The following is a 16140-nucleotide window of genomic DNA, read 5'->3' on the forward strand; positions in this document are numbered from 1 at the left end:
CATTCACTAAATGTTATGAAATAAGAGATACTTATTTACCCCTATAATAAGTTTTAATTAAATATTCAATCTACCACTTCAGTTTAAAGTGATCAGTTATTTCCAGCAATGATAGCATTACAAATCAATATATTTATAGGTAACACTTCTGGAAACCTGTCATTGAGCCAAAGAATTTACAGCTCCTTCAGTAGGAGGTATGACAATAAAGTTTCCAGAATGGTGCTGTTGCGATCATGTATGATGAGTTTGAAAATAAAGTAAGTTGTATGTTGTAGTTCAAACTTCCTCCAACAGATGGTGGAGGAATTTTGAGAATGTGATGTAAGGTAGAATGAGCCTCTTGCATCAGGGATTCACCACTGTCCAATCTGAAGCAACTGGAAAAGCATATGGGGTTCAAGTAATTATACACAAACCATCATGCCTGTGGAATACTTTGGCACCTCTTGGAGACCATGCCGTGACTTGCTTGAGGCTGAGTGCCAGAGATAATGCTACTCATAATTAGGTTAGTGTGTGTATAATGAAGTGGCCATTGAGTGTGTTTATACACACGCATACACAAGATGCCTCAATTGCCGTTCACTGTGGTGACTTTTCAGTGAGATTAAGAAAGGTGTGCTTGTTTGTCTTCTGTATGTGTGTGCATGTGTGTGTATAGGTTATACCATGTTTCTGTTGGTAGTGTATATTTCATGACCTGCAAAGGCTATTGAATGGCTTTTAAGAATTACAATCTAACAAGAATTGCAATCCTCTTTCACTACCCTTAAGCTGCCTATTCCTCATATTATGAAGAGCAGCGTTGTTTATCATATGCTGTGCCAATTTGTAAGAGAGTTATTATGGCAAATGATGAGGAGGTGTAAAGAATACGTGAGTAGTGGGATAAAGCAGCCCGCAGCCCTATATACAACAAACTTTGGCTACTCCATCCTGGCAAAGTATTTTTGTCAGTAACGTCATGATCACTTGGACCTGAATATGGTTGAGATTGCCAGTTACACGAAATTAACAACATAAAAAATGCCTGGTCCTTCTTGACAGTGTAATAGGTTTGTTCTTTTCCTCTTATTTGGAATGGTATCCAAATCTGATTGGAGATTGGAAGAATTCTTCTTCAGACTGGTTAGTCATTCTCAAGTGGAAGGGGGGGCCTCCCATATCTGAACTTGAACACTTAGTAGATGATGTGCGGACATACATTTTTGCCGCTCCTGGAACAGAGAAGTTTTTTCTGATTTATTTTCTGTTTTATTAGTTTAAATTGCCATATTAACTTATTTTCTAGAGTAGCTTTATATTCCTATTTACGATACTTAGATAGAGATTTTGTAAGTATTACTTAGTATTGGAAAGGGTATCAAATCCACATGTTTACCGTTCGAAAATTACCACCATTGTTACGCGATACAAAATATCTCCAAATAGATAGCATAAGCTTAGTATAGTATAGTACATAATATTGTCAATTAATCAGATAATTAATCTTGTTGAACTTTGTTGTCAATTAAATTGTACTTTTAACTATACATATAACGACTTGGGTTACGTAACATAAATAATTAGTAAAAAATAAATAATTAATACTTCACTTGATACGAAAGTTATATAAAGGGATTTTGTAGATAACACTCGATACTGAAACATAAATATAGCATTATAACTGTGCTGGGATATAAGTTTAGGGTTTTAATTTTGTACTGAAATTGGAATTTTATTGAAATTAAATCGAAATCATGACTCAGACCGGAGCAGCAAAGCAAAAGGCTCAAGCTAATGGGAGTGCTGTGGCTCAGGGAAGAACTGAGGGGGGGCAGTTGCCCTCTGAATTACAGCCTATTAAAATGCACTACTTGTTTGATGTTTGTGGAGCATCGGGTACGGGACATGATACTGCCATGGGGGATGTCGCGATGCAAGGAGTGTAAGGAAATCAGGCGACAACTCAGCGTTGTTATGGGCCTATATGAGAGCTTGAAGGACAGGGTGGATGCCCTCGAAGGATTAAAAGTGAGGGACCCATCAAGCTCTCAGCTGCCCACACCAATGCCAGAGCTTGCACTTGGTCATCACGCAACACAGCGGCAGCCCCCAAGGCAGAATGCGCTGGTTCCAAAGGAACTAGTAGTTGTTGGTGACTCTATTGTCAGGGAAACGGAAAACATGCTTTGTAAAAAGGATAGGTGGAACAGGAACAGGGTATGTCTGCCACGGGCAAAGGTTGATGACGTTGTAGAGTGGATATTATCTTTTAAGGGCAAAAAAGGTGATATAGTTGTACATGTTGGCACTAATGATATTAAGAGTAGAAGACTGGCAGAATTACTTAACAAGTACAGGTCACTGTTGAAAAAAAGCCGTGAATTAGGGTTGATTTTGAGTGTCTGCAATTCTGCCCAGACACGATAGGAGGGAGTATATGACGAGAGCCGTGTCGATCAATTCGGCCCTGGAAAGATTGTGCAAGGCTCAAGGGGTAGAATTTTTTTCAGCCTGGTCTGTACTTGTTAACAGGAGAGACTGCTTCTACAGGGATGGGATACACTTAAATAGAAAGGGTGCAAGAATGTTTGCTGATGCTATCGAGGCAGTGTTAGGTGGGTCGGAAAACTGCTAGATTGGGGGGATACAAGGACTAATAGATTAACAGTAGCCACTGGCAGAGGTGAAAGTGATTCTTGCACTGCTTCTATTGGAATGAGCCGAATCCTGGAAAATAAGATGCAGGATATTTCAGAGACTGTTGGGAATCATTGGGGTACAAGTAAACACATGGGTTGTGTTAGGGTAGCTAAGAAAAAGAACAGGTGCATGTATACTTGAGTGTACACCAATGCTAGGAGTTTATGTAAATAAATTTGATGAATTTGAGATATTGCTCAAAACATCAAAGGCAGATATTGTGGGGATTTCAGAGACGTGGTGTCACACAGATATAAGGAATACAGAACTGGAATTTGGGGAGTACAATGTTTACAGAAAGGATAGACAGGATAGGAAGGGAGGAGGGGTTATGCTATTAGTTAAGAAATACATAAAATCCAGGGAAGTGAAGCCAGTCGACATTGCTGGACAGTGCAGTGTCGAGTCAGTTTGGTGTGACATAAGCATTGGGAGATCAACATTGAGAGTAGGAGTGTGCTATAGGCCTAATGACTCTGATGAGTATAATAAGAAACTGTACAGGGAAATAGAGTGGGCCAGTAAATCAGAGAGTCTTATAATGGGGGATTTTAATTTCCCAGATAGTGACTGGAATTTGGGGGCTGGTCACTCAAACACTAGCAAGGCTTTTGTGGATTTATTGAATGATTGTTTTCTACATCAGCATGTTCGGGAGGCAACTAGAGGGAGTAATACTCTTGATTTGATTATCAGTAGTGATTCTTCATGCATTAGAAATCTGCAGGTAAATGAACCACTAGGAGGCAGTGATCACAGTGTGCTGAAGTGGGATTTACTCAAAGAGGTAACTACCATTAGGGGTAAAGGGAAGGGTTGTTGCTTTCGTAAAGGCGACTACGATGGACTGAGACAGTATTTAAATTCTGTACAGTGGGACCAACTGATGATGTTACCAACAGCAAAATCAAAATGGGAACCATTCAAAGAACCTATCTTGGAAGCTACTAGGCTTTACATACCAACTAAGAAATATTATTCAAGGTTTAGGCCGAAGTGGATGTCAGATGAACTAATGAGACATATGGCAGAGAAGAAAAATGTATGGGATACATACAAATTAACACTTGACACAGAAGCCTGTGATAGATACAAGTTGATCTGTAACCAAGTTACAAAGGAGGTTAGGCAGGCAAAGACAGATTATGAGAAATCTTTTTCAAGGGATGCAAAGAAAAACAGCAAAGAGTTCTTTACTTATGTAAACTCTAGAAGGAAGGTGATGAATCAGATTGGTCCACTTGATATCGATGGGTCAACTGTCGATCATCCTGCTCAGGTAGCTAACAAACTAAATGAATATTTTGCATCGACATTCACACATGAGGAGTAATTCAACGAGGCGAATGCCAGAGGTGTATTCAACTCTGGCAGTAAGCTAGAGAATCTTGTAATAACTGAGAGTAAAGTGGAGGAGAAATTGTTGAAGATAAATACAAGAAAGGCACCTTGGGTGGATGGGATCTATCCAGTTATATTAAAGGAGGCAGCAAAGGAAGTAAGCAAACCCTTAGCCATAATTATGAGAGCTTCCTTGGACTCAGGGGAGGTACCCATGGACTGGAGATGTGCAAATGTGACCCCAATTCACAAAGGAGGATCAAAGGGCGACACAAGTAATTATAGACCTGTTAGTTTAACTTCTGTTCCCGGAAAATTAATGGAGGCACTGGTTAAAGAAGCACTGCAGGATCATCTAGACAAGACTTCAGTTATAGCTTAGACACAGCATGGTTTTGTTATGGGGAAGTCTTGCCTGACCAATTTGATTGGATACTATGATGCAGTCACAAAAGAACTGGATGCAGGGAATAACTTTGATATTATATACTTGGATCTTAGAAAGGCTTTTGATACTGTTGCACATGGAAGACTGCTGCACAAATTGGAGCAGTGTGGCATTGGAGGCAAATTGCTGCTATGGATAAAGGGGTGGTTGAGGGGGAGAAGACAGAGAGTGGTAATCAGTGGACACTGCTCATCGTGGACTAATGTTATTAGTGGAGTCCCTCAGGGTTTAGTATTGGGTGCATTATTGTTTTCTGTATTTATAAATGATATTGATGATGGTATATCAAGCTTAATGTCCAAGTTTGCAGGCGATACGAAGGTTGGTAGGGTTGTCAAGGACACTACTGACACTATGCTACTGCAACAGGATCTAGAAAAGTTGAGCAGATGGGCTGAGAGGTGGCAAATGAAGTTTAACATTGACAAATGTAAAGTACTACATATGGGAAACAGCAACCCCAGAGCAATGTATCAACTCTGTAGTACTACACTGACAGTGGTAGAGAATGAAAGGGACCTGAGGGTGATTGTGCAGGCAGATATGAAGTTCTCTGAGCAGTGCAGACGGGCTGCAAGAGTAGCTCATGGTGTATTGTCGATGATATATAGGAATGTTTCTAGCAGGGATAAGGAGGTGATTATTCCCTTGTATAAGGCAATGGTCAGGCCACACCTAGAGTACTGTATAGAGGTCTGGAGGCCTCATTTCAAGAAGGATGTAGAGCTGCTGGAACGAGTACAGAGAAGGGCAACAAGATTAGTGAATGGAACAAAGGGGTGCTCTTACGAAGAAAGGCTTAAGTTTTGCAAATTACAGTGTCTGGAGACTAGGCACTAGCGAGGTGATCTGATAGAGGTGTATTAAGCCTTGAATGATTTGAGCATGCTCAATGCTGATGGGATTCTTCCTCTTGCTCAGAATAATCACCTGAGAGGGCATAAATTCAAATTGAGGAAAGACAGATGTAGGATAGACGTGAGGAAAGTTGCCTTTAGCCAGAGGGTGGTTGGTTGGTGGAGCAGACTTCCATCCCTTGTCATGGAAGTTGATGGCCTAAATAAGTTTAAGGCTCAGCTGGACAGGTATTTCGAATGAACAGAGGGGTGAAGTGGAAGTGGTTATTTTTTATTTATTTTTTTTTTTTTGGCTGATGCTGCATAAGCTTGCTTTCTTGCATCAAATGCCTCTACTAATGCTAATGTGCCTGAAAACACGGTGCCTCCGTAGCCAGGTGGACAGGAGGAGCAGTGCATAGCACACTCTTCTTGGTTAGACTGAGGTTCGAGCCCGTGACCACCAAATACGGAGGATGCAGAAAGGTCAGGGAATGACCACCGCATATCTCCGGAGCAATATGGCCTTAGTTGCTAATGCTTCTAAAAGCGAAATAATAGCAACAACAGCCTGAAAACACTCAAATAATGGCTAGAAGCTTTTATATTCAAGGTTTTTCATAACCTGAACAATTTTTCAAACTGGTGGACTGTGATATTGCACTGTTGCAGGTGGACTTGCCAATGCTTATTTTATTTTGAGGCTTTATATTCAACATATATCACCTAAGAGTCTTCACCTGATAAAGAAAACAGTTTGCACAAGCTCCCACTTTGTGTGTATACAACATATATTTTGCAGGTATTTAATTTTATGCATATTTTAAATGGAATATGCAGTTTCAAGTGTGTGTTTTTTTTTTTATTTTTATATTTTTTTTTTATTCCTTCTATATCTTGTGCGTGCAATAATGAATTACGATCTCTAAGGATAAGAATTTTTTCCCCCATATTCTTCAAGGTTGTCAGCAGTTCAACTGCAATTAATCACATAAAGCTTCTGAAACTAGCCTATATACTACTTTAAGGATTAATTACCATCTGAAATTAAAATCTTTCCCCTGCAGGACCAAAACTCCTTTCAAACTATTTCAAAAACTCCTTTTTCCTTAAAGCTATTCTGGAGTTGAACTACCTTCCCTAGAATATTTTCCTATTATTTCTTATTTTATATTGTTTATTATCTGGCATTTAGCTAAACATAATTTCAACATTACATCAGATGCTTAGGAAAATATAGTTCATACTTTAAATAAATTATTTGATCCAACGTTATATTCTCCTATCGAAACAGTCCTTTATTGTGTATTGCTGTATACTGATAGCTGTATATAGTAATTGTTTATAACTGTATACATCCATTTGCAAATGCATATTTTCTAATTAGTAATGGCTTATATTAATCCCCTTGCTGGAGGAATTGCCCATTCTTTTTTAATTATGACTGAGTACCATAACTGCAGAGTTTAAAAATATCAAACTGTAAAGTTAGCACATATATTGACTGTAAATTATGGTAATGCCATATTACTGTGATTTACACAGTAAGTTGAAGCTTGCTAGGAAGGTTCGTAAACTCTTGCTGCTAAGCTGGAACATTTTTAGTTAATATAAAACTTGAGCCCTTATACAAAAATGTCTTGAAATGTCCTTGAGACTTTTCTGAAAAAAGGTTTCAAGGTTTAAATAGAAGAGAACAGATAACTAAATTTTCAATCTTATTTATGTTTTTCAAATATTCTGTTATTTCATTAATGATGAATACTGTAGCTGCTTTAACTTTTTTAGATAGGTGAGCGGGGTGTGACCCTTAGTGGTGGACAGCGGCAGAGAATTAGTCTTGCAAGAGCTCTCTACAGTAATCGAGATATATATCTTTTAGATGATCCTCTCTCAGCAGTAGATACGAAAGTGGCATGCCATATCTTCCAGAACTACATTAAGACTGCACTGGCAGATAAAACAGTGCTTCTAGTTACCCATGCAATGAATGTAAATATTGCCCAGTTCTGATATTATTCATTTTCCTTATTTAATGTTTAGATGATATCTGAAACTATCTTGTTCTGAAAGTTTAATTTTATCTAACCCTCTTGTGGGTGTGACAAAAAAAAAATTAAGAGTGATCAGGTCAATTTTATATGCTATTTAGCTCTTTTGGGGATAAAACACAAGAAATAGTTGAAAATGGTGCACTTTTAAATTTGTTATTTATTCTGACACTATGATGGGTAATAAGAACAAGTAATATTTTTTAGTAAAAACAACCTTATTATCAAAAAAAAAAAAACCCCTCAATTCAAATGCTTAGCAAAAAAGTGAGTAAAATCAAAACAAAGTTTTAAGAAAATTAACACAGAAACATGGTACACTTTATAAACAAACATTGTGCCATAAAGAATTTTTTTATGGTTATACAGGAACTTCCTGACTTACGTAATATTTGACTTTACGTAAGTTTTTGCTGGCCGGTGCAAACTTAAAAAAATCATGGAAACATATTTTGCATCCCATAGGAATAAATGGAGGTATCATGAAAATATTGTAATGTGAACCCCACATTGTTTTGTTTGTTTGTTTTTTGTGTGCAATTCATTCCAAGTCCTTGGAAGTTGAAAATTTTGCTATATTACTAAGCTGTTTATCTCTCTCTCTAAAAGGTCATATTTATAATGGAAATTGCACTACCCTTTCATTGTATACATCATATGTTATCATATGTTCCCATTATAGGAATAAATTTTGAACACCTTTGTGATATTTTTCAAAAACACATTTCTGGAGGTCATGACCATAAAACAATAAAAACAATTTGCACTCTCCAGTTTATTGAGCTTTTCTGTTCATCATCATCAGTCGTTTTCAATCCACTGCAGGATGAAAGTCTCTCCAGCAACTTTCCAGTTCCTTCTGTTTTGTGCAATGGCCATCCATTTACTACCCACAAAATCATGAATTTTATCTGTCCATCTCCGTCATTGTCTTCCAGGTTTTCTTCTAGCTCCTCTTGGGTACCATTCTGTTATTTTTTTAGTCCATCTGTCATCATATCTTTGAGCTATGTGTCCTGCCCAAGACCATTTTAGTTCTTTAGTTTTGATAAGAATGTCCTTTACTTGAGTTTGCTGCCTAATCCATGTGTTTCTCTTCTTATCTAACAGTCTGGTTCCCAATATAACTCATTCCATTCTTCGCTGTGTAGTTCTCAGCTTCTCTTCCATTCTTTTGGTGAGTGCCCAAGTTTCACTTCCATAAGTCATGGTGGGGAGTATACATTGGTTCATTATTTTACGTTTCAGACAAACTGGGATATTGCTCTTCAGTATGTGACTATATTTCCTGAATGCTATCCATCCAAAATTTATTCTTCTCTTGACTTCCAGCCATTTATCATTATTACAGCTAATAACTTGTCCCAGATAAGTATATGACTCTACCTTTTCAATTACTGCTCCTTCAATCATTATGTTCCTTTCTGTGGCATACTTGTTCATCATTACTTTTGTTTTAGCCATATTCATCTTTAGTCCAAAATCCTTACTAACTGTGCATAACTGATTAAGATTTTCCTCTAATTCTTTGGGATCGTGGCTTATGACCACAATGTCAGACACATATTCCTGGAGACCATTCATGGCCGCTTCGAAGTGTGCACGTGTGTGTGTGACAGCTCCGTAAATTGTGACCTGGTTTACTAGTTTAAAGTTAGCGCCAAACTCTGGATTTGTGTTGAATCAAAGCCATTAAGGAACTGGAACACTTCGGTGAGTTTTGTTTTAACTTTCTTTGGGAAGAAGTGAGATTCTGTTTGCGTTATTTATCCAACGCTAACGACAATGGGTCTGCCGTTAAAAGCGCCATTGTCTTAGAATTGGAGAGAGTGACCACGTGACAACATACTGTCACCACGCCTGAATCACACTTATAGACTGGGGATTAGTGCCCCCCTGTGTGCTACTATAGCGTAGGATTGTGCTCCCTCACTCTTATGACCTTGTAAACAACGTAGTGAAGTAAATAAGTAAAGGTGCCTTCAAGTTCTACCCCTCCCTCCCCCTCCCCTCCCCTCCCTCCCTCCCTCCCTACCACTAGTCATTGCATGGGCGAGCTACAACCTTTCTTCCGTGCTCCCGCACCGAAATAACTATAATTTTTGTGATCGGCGTCAACCAAACTACCATCTATATTGACAATGAGTGGAAAACAAACCGAAAACACGGTCGAGCCGAATGAGCGAAGGCAGCCCGAGCAGGATAATGATACGAATAACGTAGAAGACACACCAATTATTCAGAAAAAGAACAAAAAAACGGTGCCGAAGTTCAATATAGAAACTAGGAGCCAAACTGAGCACAGGGATTCGCAGGATGGAAACAGCATGCAACCCCACCAAAGCGAGGACCCAAAGCAACAGGACAACCCTCTGGATCCTACTCTCCCTGAGGGCACTGTCCTGGAAAGAACCCTGACACTTAGAACTACCCTGGAAGATATCTTCAAAGACCAATCGAACAGGGTCACAACTGGGGTCAGGGGGCAGATAGTGTCCCTCTGGACAAAACTGGAGACCATGCTCCTCCAGACTGACAAGGCAAGGGAAAAAGCTTCAACAGAACTGGAGGCATACCTAGAATGTGGGACAAACCAAATGCTACAGCGTGCTCCCACATACGCACAAGCGCTGAGGAACTGAAACACTGCAAACACTACAATCATGAGTGCCCAACCAAGGAAACCCCCACTGATAAAAACCCCAAATGTGGTAGTGATAAGACCTACAGAGACCAGCAAAACCCTGACCAGTGAAGAGCTGAAAAACAAAGTTATGTCGAACCTCAAAGATGACTTCAAAACTACCAAGATTAAGGCAATAAGAAAGACAAGAAATGTAGGTATTGTCATAGAAACGGAGACAGAGAAAGACATGGAGAATATCCTGACCAACACCAAGATAACTACCATGGGTCTGACTGCAGAGCCACCAAAGCGGAAAGGACCGTCAATTATTATCTTTAATGTAGACAAAGAAGTCACCCCACAAATCCTAATACAGGAAATATACACCAGGAACCTGTCAGGAGCACTGCCAGATCAGGAACCTCAGGCTGTGGTACAGCTGAAGTACTCAACGAAATCAAAGACCGGGACTAGCAAAAACTGGGTTGTAGAGATTGCGCCGGCTGCCTGGCAAACACTGAAATATCAATCCAGGATCTACATAGAATGGGGAAGTCATCGCTTCCAGGAGCGCGTGGCCGTGCCCAAATGCTATAGATGCTGTCGGTATGGCCACACCTCCCATACATGCACCCAGGTTGCTGCCACCTGTGGCCACTGCTCAGAAAAAGGGCATGACTATAACAACTGTCCGAACAGGGCTAAACCACCGACCTGCGTAAACTGTAAAGCACTCAGACTGGAGCATAACCACTCAATCAGAGACTCCAAATGCCCTACCTATCTCAAAACAAAGAGTCTTTACCAACAAAGAATAAATTATGGGGACTAGGCCTAAGCACTACAATACAGCTCTGCTAAAAATCATGCAAGTCAATGCACAACGAGCTCGAGCAGTGGTCGAGCAACTTCGAAAGAAAGCCGACGAGGAAAACACAGACATACTGATCCTTCAGGAACCGTACACGCATGTTAAAAAAGTACGAGGTTATCCAGCCAATTACAAGATCGTCCAAACTGACGAAGATACCCCCTGGGCAGCCATCATCATCCGAAACCCAGGCATTACAGTAACGCGAATATCTCAACTATGCACGGCCTGGGCTGCTTGTGCCCATATTATCTCCCCATTGGGCGCTTTCTTTGTGGTGTCCCTGTACTGCAGGCCAGGGGAGGAAATAACCCTCGCAACTAGATATCTTCAGACCCTCTTGGACACATTGCCTAATCAGAGGATCATCATAGGGGCAGATGTAAACTGCCGCTCCCCGGCCTGGCACAGCATGACGCCAGACAGGAGAGCCACAAGAAATGGCCAGATCCTGGAAGATCACCTGGCAAACACTACATTTGAGATCCTCAACTTGCCACACCAACTGCCAACTTTCTGTAACACTCTGTGGGAGGCCACAATAGATGTATCACTCGCAACTGCGAACGTCGCCCGATATATTAAACACTGGACGGTCCAAGACTCCTGGACCACTTCCGACCACAGAGTGATTACATACCAGATACAGAACCAACTCAGTAGAACCCCGATGACAAAAACATCACTAAACCGCTTTGCAGTTAATAAGGCAAATTGGGAAACTTTCAAGGAAAAACTCACTGCTGAGGTTAGGGAGCACTACCAGACTGCGAGCCGACCCAGAGAGGCAAATGACCTGCAAAGAAAAGTAACTGAAATCATCATAAAAGCTAGCGAACAGGCAATGAAAAGGAAAATCCCAAAGCCAGGCGCCATGCCCTGGTGGACCCCCAACATTGAAAACCTGAGAAATGAAGTAATGAGACGATGAAAGGACTTCCAACGGGCCCGGCGATCTTGGCCGATCGCTGAGGTCGCGGCCATGAGGGATAGGTATAAAGATGCAAGGAATCGATACACAAAATTAATAAAGGACACCAAGCGCAAAACCTGGGAAAATCTTGTTTCCACAGCAGGGAACGCTAACCCCTGGGGAGTGGTTTATAAAGTAGCCACTACCAGACACTCCAGAGGAGAAGTCGCAGAAGCAACAATGACCCCGCTGGGTACCCTGACCACTACGTGGGATGACTCGGTGACCAATATCCTAAACACCATCTTTCTGGAACAGGTAACTCCTACCCTCCGAGAACAACTGCGGATCTGTCAAGAAAATAACTCATACTTCACTGACCAACAAGAAACACCCTTCACTGTGGATGAGCTGCATGCGGCCGCCATGCAAATCAGAAGTAAAAAATGCCCTGGCTCAGACCTAATTGAACCAGAAATTGTGAAGAAAACGGTGGAATACACCCCGGATCTGTTACTCACGCTATATAACACCTGCCTCAAAGAAGGAACCTTTCCTAATGACTGGAAAATTGCCAACATCAAACTTAAATTGAAAAATCCATCAAAGCAGCCAGAAAAACCAGAGTCTTACCGTCCGATCGCCCTACTCCCAGTTGTAAGCAAACTATTCGAGAGAATGCTGCACAAGAGGCTACTCCACTATTACAAAGGGGCAAACCTAACAAACACAATGCAATTTGGATTCAAACCTGGCCTATCCACAATCGAAGCTCTCAAGACACTGCTGGATAAAGTAGAAGCCTGTACTACCAAATATTTTCTAGTTATCAGTATTGACTTCGCGGGGGCGTTTGACGCCATCTGGTGGCCAAGCGTCCTCGCGAGACTTAGGCGGGCTGGAGTGCCCCTAAACCTGTATAACACAATCAGGAGTTACCTAACACAGAGAATGATCGAAGTACATGCACCGTATAGGAAGCTAACTAGACAAATCCACAGGGGGTGCCCGCAGGGCTCCATCCTAGGACCCCTGTTATGGAATATGATTTTAGATGAATTCCTGGCCCTTGATATTGGCGAAGTCGGCGCCCAGGCTTTCGCCGATGATTTGATAATAACTGTTGCTGCTAACTCACGAGCGCAGATCGAAGAAAAAGCCAACCACGCGATAGGAATTTTGCAAAACTGGGCTACAATCCATTGCCTGCGGATTTCTCCAAGTAAGACCTGCTCGGTACTCCTGAAGGGCAGACTTGACCTTGCCAGACCACCGCAAGTGAAAATCCAAGGCACCACAATTAAACTTGCTACAGAAATCAAATATCTCGGAATCATCATTGACAAAAATCTGTCTTTTCAGCCCCATCTAAAGTACATTAAACAAAAGATACGGAAATATTCTGCATTGGTTGCAAGAGTGACCAGGAGGGACTGGGGGCTAAACAAGCGGACCCTGTCCCTCTACTACAAATCTACCTTCATCCCGGTCATCACATATGCCTCACCAGTTTGGTACAAAAAGGTAACCACAGTGGTAAATAGAAGAACCTTGGACAGCATCCAGCGGTCAATAATTCTGACAATCACACGAGCTGTCTCCACAGTCAGCACGCACGCACTCCAGATTCTGGCCGGAGTCCTCCCGCTGGACTTCGAAATCATCAGATGCGCACTGACATATAATATGGCAAAAGAAATACCATGCACTATCCTGAACTTCACGTTGGATCTCGCCAACAACAGGAAACTTGAAAAAACCAGACTTCTCGACCACCTCCGACAGGAATGGCAGGATCGGTGGACAGAATCCACTAAAGGTGAAATCACCAAGAAGTTCCTCCCTAGCGTTAACAGAGTCTTTCCAAAACCCCCGAGTTGGTTTCAACCAGGGCTCCACGTCACCTTTCTGCTCACAGGGCATGGGCCATTTAATGCAAAACTATCTAGCTTCCGAATCACTGAGGATCCCCGTTGCCTCTGTGGCCACGAGGAGACATGGCAACATCTCATGTATGACTGCGACCAGTATGAGGACCTGCGATGCAGGCTCACCACTGCTATCACCTACTTCCCGCAGAACATGGAACAGCATCTTCTCGACTCGGAACAAGAATACAAAGCCCTTACCATTTTTGCACAGAAACTCTTTGCTAGAAGGCGAGCACTTATAGCAAACCACCATGCACAGCACCCAGAAGCTGATGATGAATCCCAAAACCAGGAGTAGAGAAAACCGGAATACACAAGAAAACTGTACCAAATAACCCACGAACATGACCATCATTTTGCCTTGTTCACGAGGGAACTGACAACCAGAAAAACCTACGTCTGAACCAGAGACAACCTGACACAGGACTTGATTCATCTATGACCCTGCGACTGGGATCTGACTCCCACATTGAAAAAGAACACCAAAGAAGATCCGGTTCAGATCGCTTGGACCCGCACGTGCTCACAACTGTCAATGCCTGATGGCGATCAGTACCGGGCTCCCTTGCCTGGTACCTTTACTCCCTTTCCCCTGGTGGGGAGGAGGAGACAGTCTTGTCTCCTCCCACCTCTGCCAACCCTGATTCTTCTCCTGGTGGGGCTTGGGCCTGCCTCACTGAAAATCCTGGGGTCGTCTTCTCTATCGTCCCCATACTTCTGTCTTTTCCCCCCAGCCTTCAGTCTCCCCCCTACTCTGCCTAATACGCCAGCGTATAACCCCACACAAACTGCAAAAACTTAACTTCGTCCAAATTAAATTGCATACACCTCAATTGGCTTTTCTAATTCCAGCGCTCACCCCTACCGAGTTTTTTTTTTTTTTTTTGGCCCTAGCCACTGAAATCTCAGGAAACTAGGTGGCAGGGCCTGCCAGAGTAAAATTTCATTCTGTGTACCTGGTCTGCCTCCACGAGGCCAAGTGTGGACAACGTTGGGCCTCAGTAGGGGTCCAGCGGCTAAACGGCCAGATGAACAACGATACACAACACCACACATATACAAAATCCACACACTTTTAAATCTCTGGCCTTCCCAGTGAACTGGTACACCTACAATGAAGGCAACGCGGAGATGGGAGAAACCCCTGGTGCCGTTAGACATCAATACACTTTACACTTTACCACAATGTCATCTGCAAATCATAAATGATTTAGGTACTGTCCATTCACATTGACTCCTTTCTGCGACCAGTCTAATCTTTTGAAAGCTTCCTCAAGGGCAGCAGTGAATGACGTCAGAGATATTGTCTCTTTCCAAACTTCTTTCTCACTTTTAAATTTGCTACTGTCTTGGTATAGTCTAATAAAGGAGGTAGCATTCTCATATATTTTCTTCAATGATGAAGGGAAAGGGACCAACGGAAAGTGCAAGTGGTGGTACTGCCAGGAAACAAAACAAAATTGATTTAGAGATGAAGATGATTACTTAAGAAGTACGAAGCAGGACGATGTTTGTCATCTATTGCAAGGGAATTAGGTCTCACTGCTTCAACAGTGAATACTATTTTAAAGACAGTGCGTGTATAAAACAACATGTCAAAGGATCAGCACACTTAAGATGAACAGTGATCACAAAACAGTGTTCAGATGCTATATCGAAGATGGAACAGCTGTTAATATTATGGATGGAAAATGAGATTCAGAAGCAAGTGTCCCTGAGTCTAATGACCATTCAAGAAAAAGCAACAAGTATTTATAAAAATATTAAGGACAAGTATGGTGAACTCCAATCAAAGTTCGTGGCAAGCAACAGGTGGTTTAATAGGTTCAAGCATCGCGCTGGTTTTCACAACGTTAAAGTATGTGGTGAAGTCGCCAGTGCCAATTCTGCAGCTGCAGAGAAATTTTGTGATGTGTTGGAAAAAATTATTGATGAAGGCGGCTATTCAACACAGCAAATTTTTAACGTTGACAAGACTGCTCTGTATTGGGAAAAAATGCCAGATCGAACATACATTACCAAAGAGGAAAAGACAATGCCAGGTTTCAAGGCATCAAAAGATAGGGCCATGGGATTAATGCTTGGGGTTAATGCAGTGAGAGATTACAGAATAAAACCACTGCTTATGTACCATTCTAAAAATCCATGTGCATTTAAGGGCATCAATAAAGCCACCCTACCCATGCATTTCAATTGAACCAGAAAGCATGGATAACAATATCTCTCTTTGAGGATTGGTTTAAATACTGCTTCATTCCCAAGGTTGAAAAATATTGTAAAGACAACAACGTTCCTTTCAAGATTTTGCTTCTATTAGATAATGCTCCTGGACATCCTACGCATTTAGATGATTTCAATTAGAACGTGAGAGTCATATTTCTACTGCGAAACGCGACTTCACTCATCCAACCTATGGATCATGGTGTTATTTCGAA

The 16140-nt window shown here is 41.5% G+C and overlaps 1 protein-coding gene across 1 annotated transcript in view; it reads left to right on the forward strand.

Annotated features, from left to right (window-relative positions):
* LOC150074939 (ATP-binding cassette sub-family C member 5-like) overlaps positions 1–16140 on the forward strand; it is a gene marked incomplete at its 3' end in the record, with an annotated part of 377014 nt that overhangs the window by 251657 nt on the left and 109217 nt on the right. The window contains 1 exon segment of the mRNA XM_090389388.1: positions 7102–7305. Coding sequence (XP_090245514.1) covers positions 7102–7305 — 204 coding nt within the window.

This window comes from Mastigoproctus giganteus, unplaced genomic scaffold, assembly GCF_048544385.1.
Source record: "Mastigoproctus giganteus isolate SK-2022 unplaced genomic scaffold, ASM4854438v1 scaffold_15, whole genome shotgun sequence".
NCBI lineage: Eukaryota > Metazoa > Arthropoda > Arachnida > Uropygi > Thelyphonidae > Mastigoproctus > Mastigoproctus giganteus.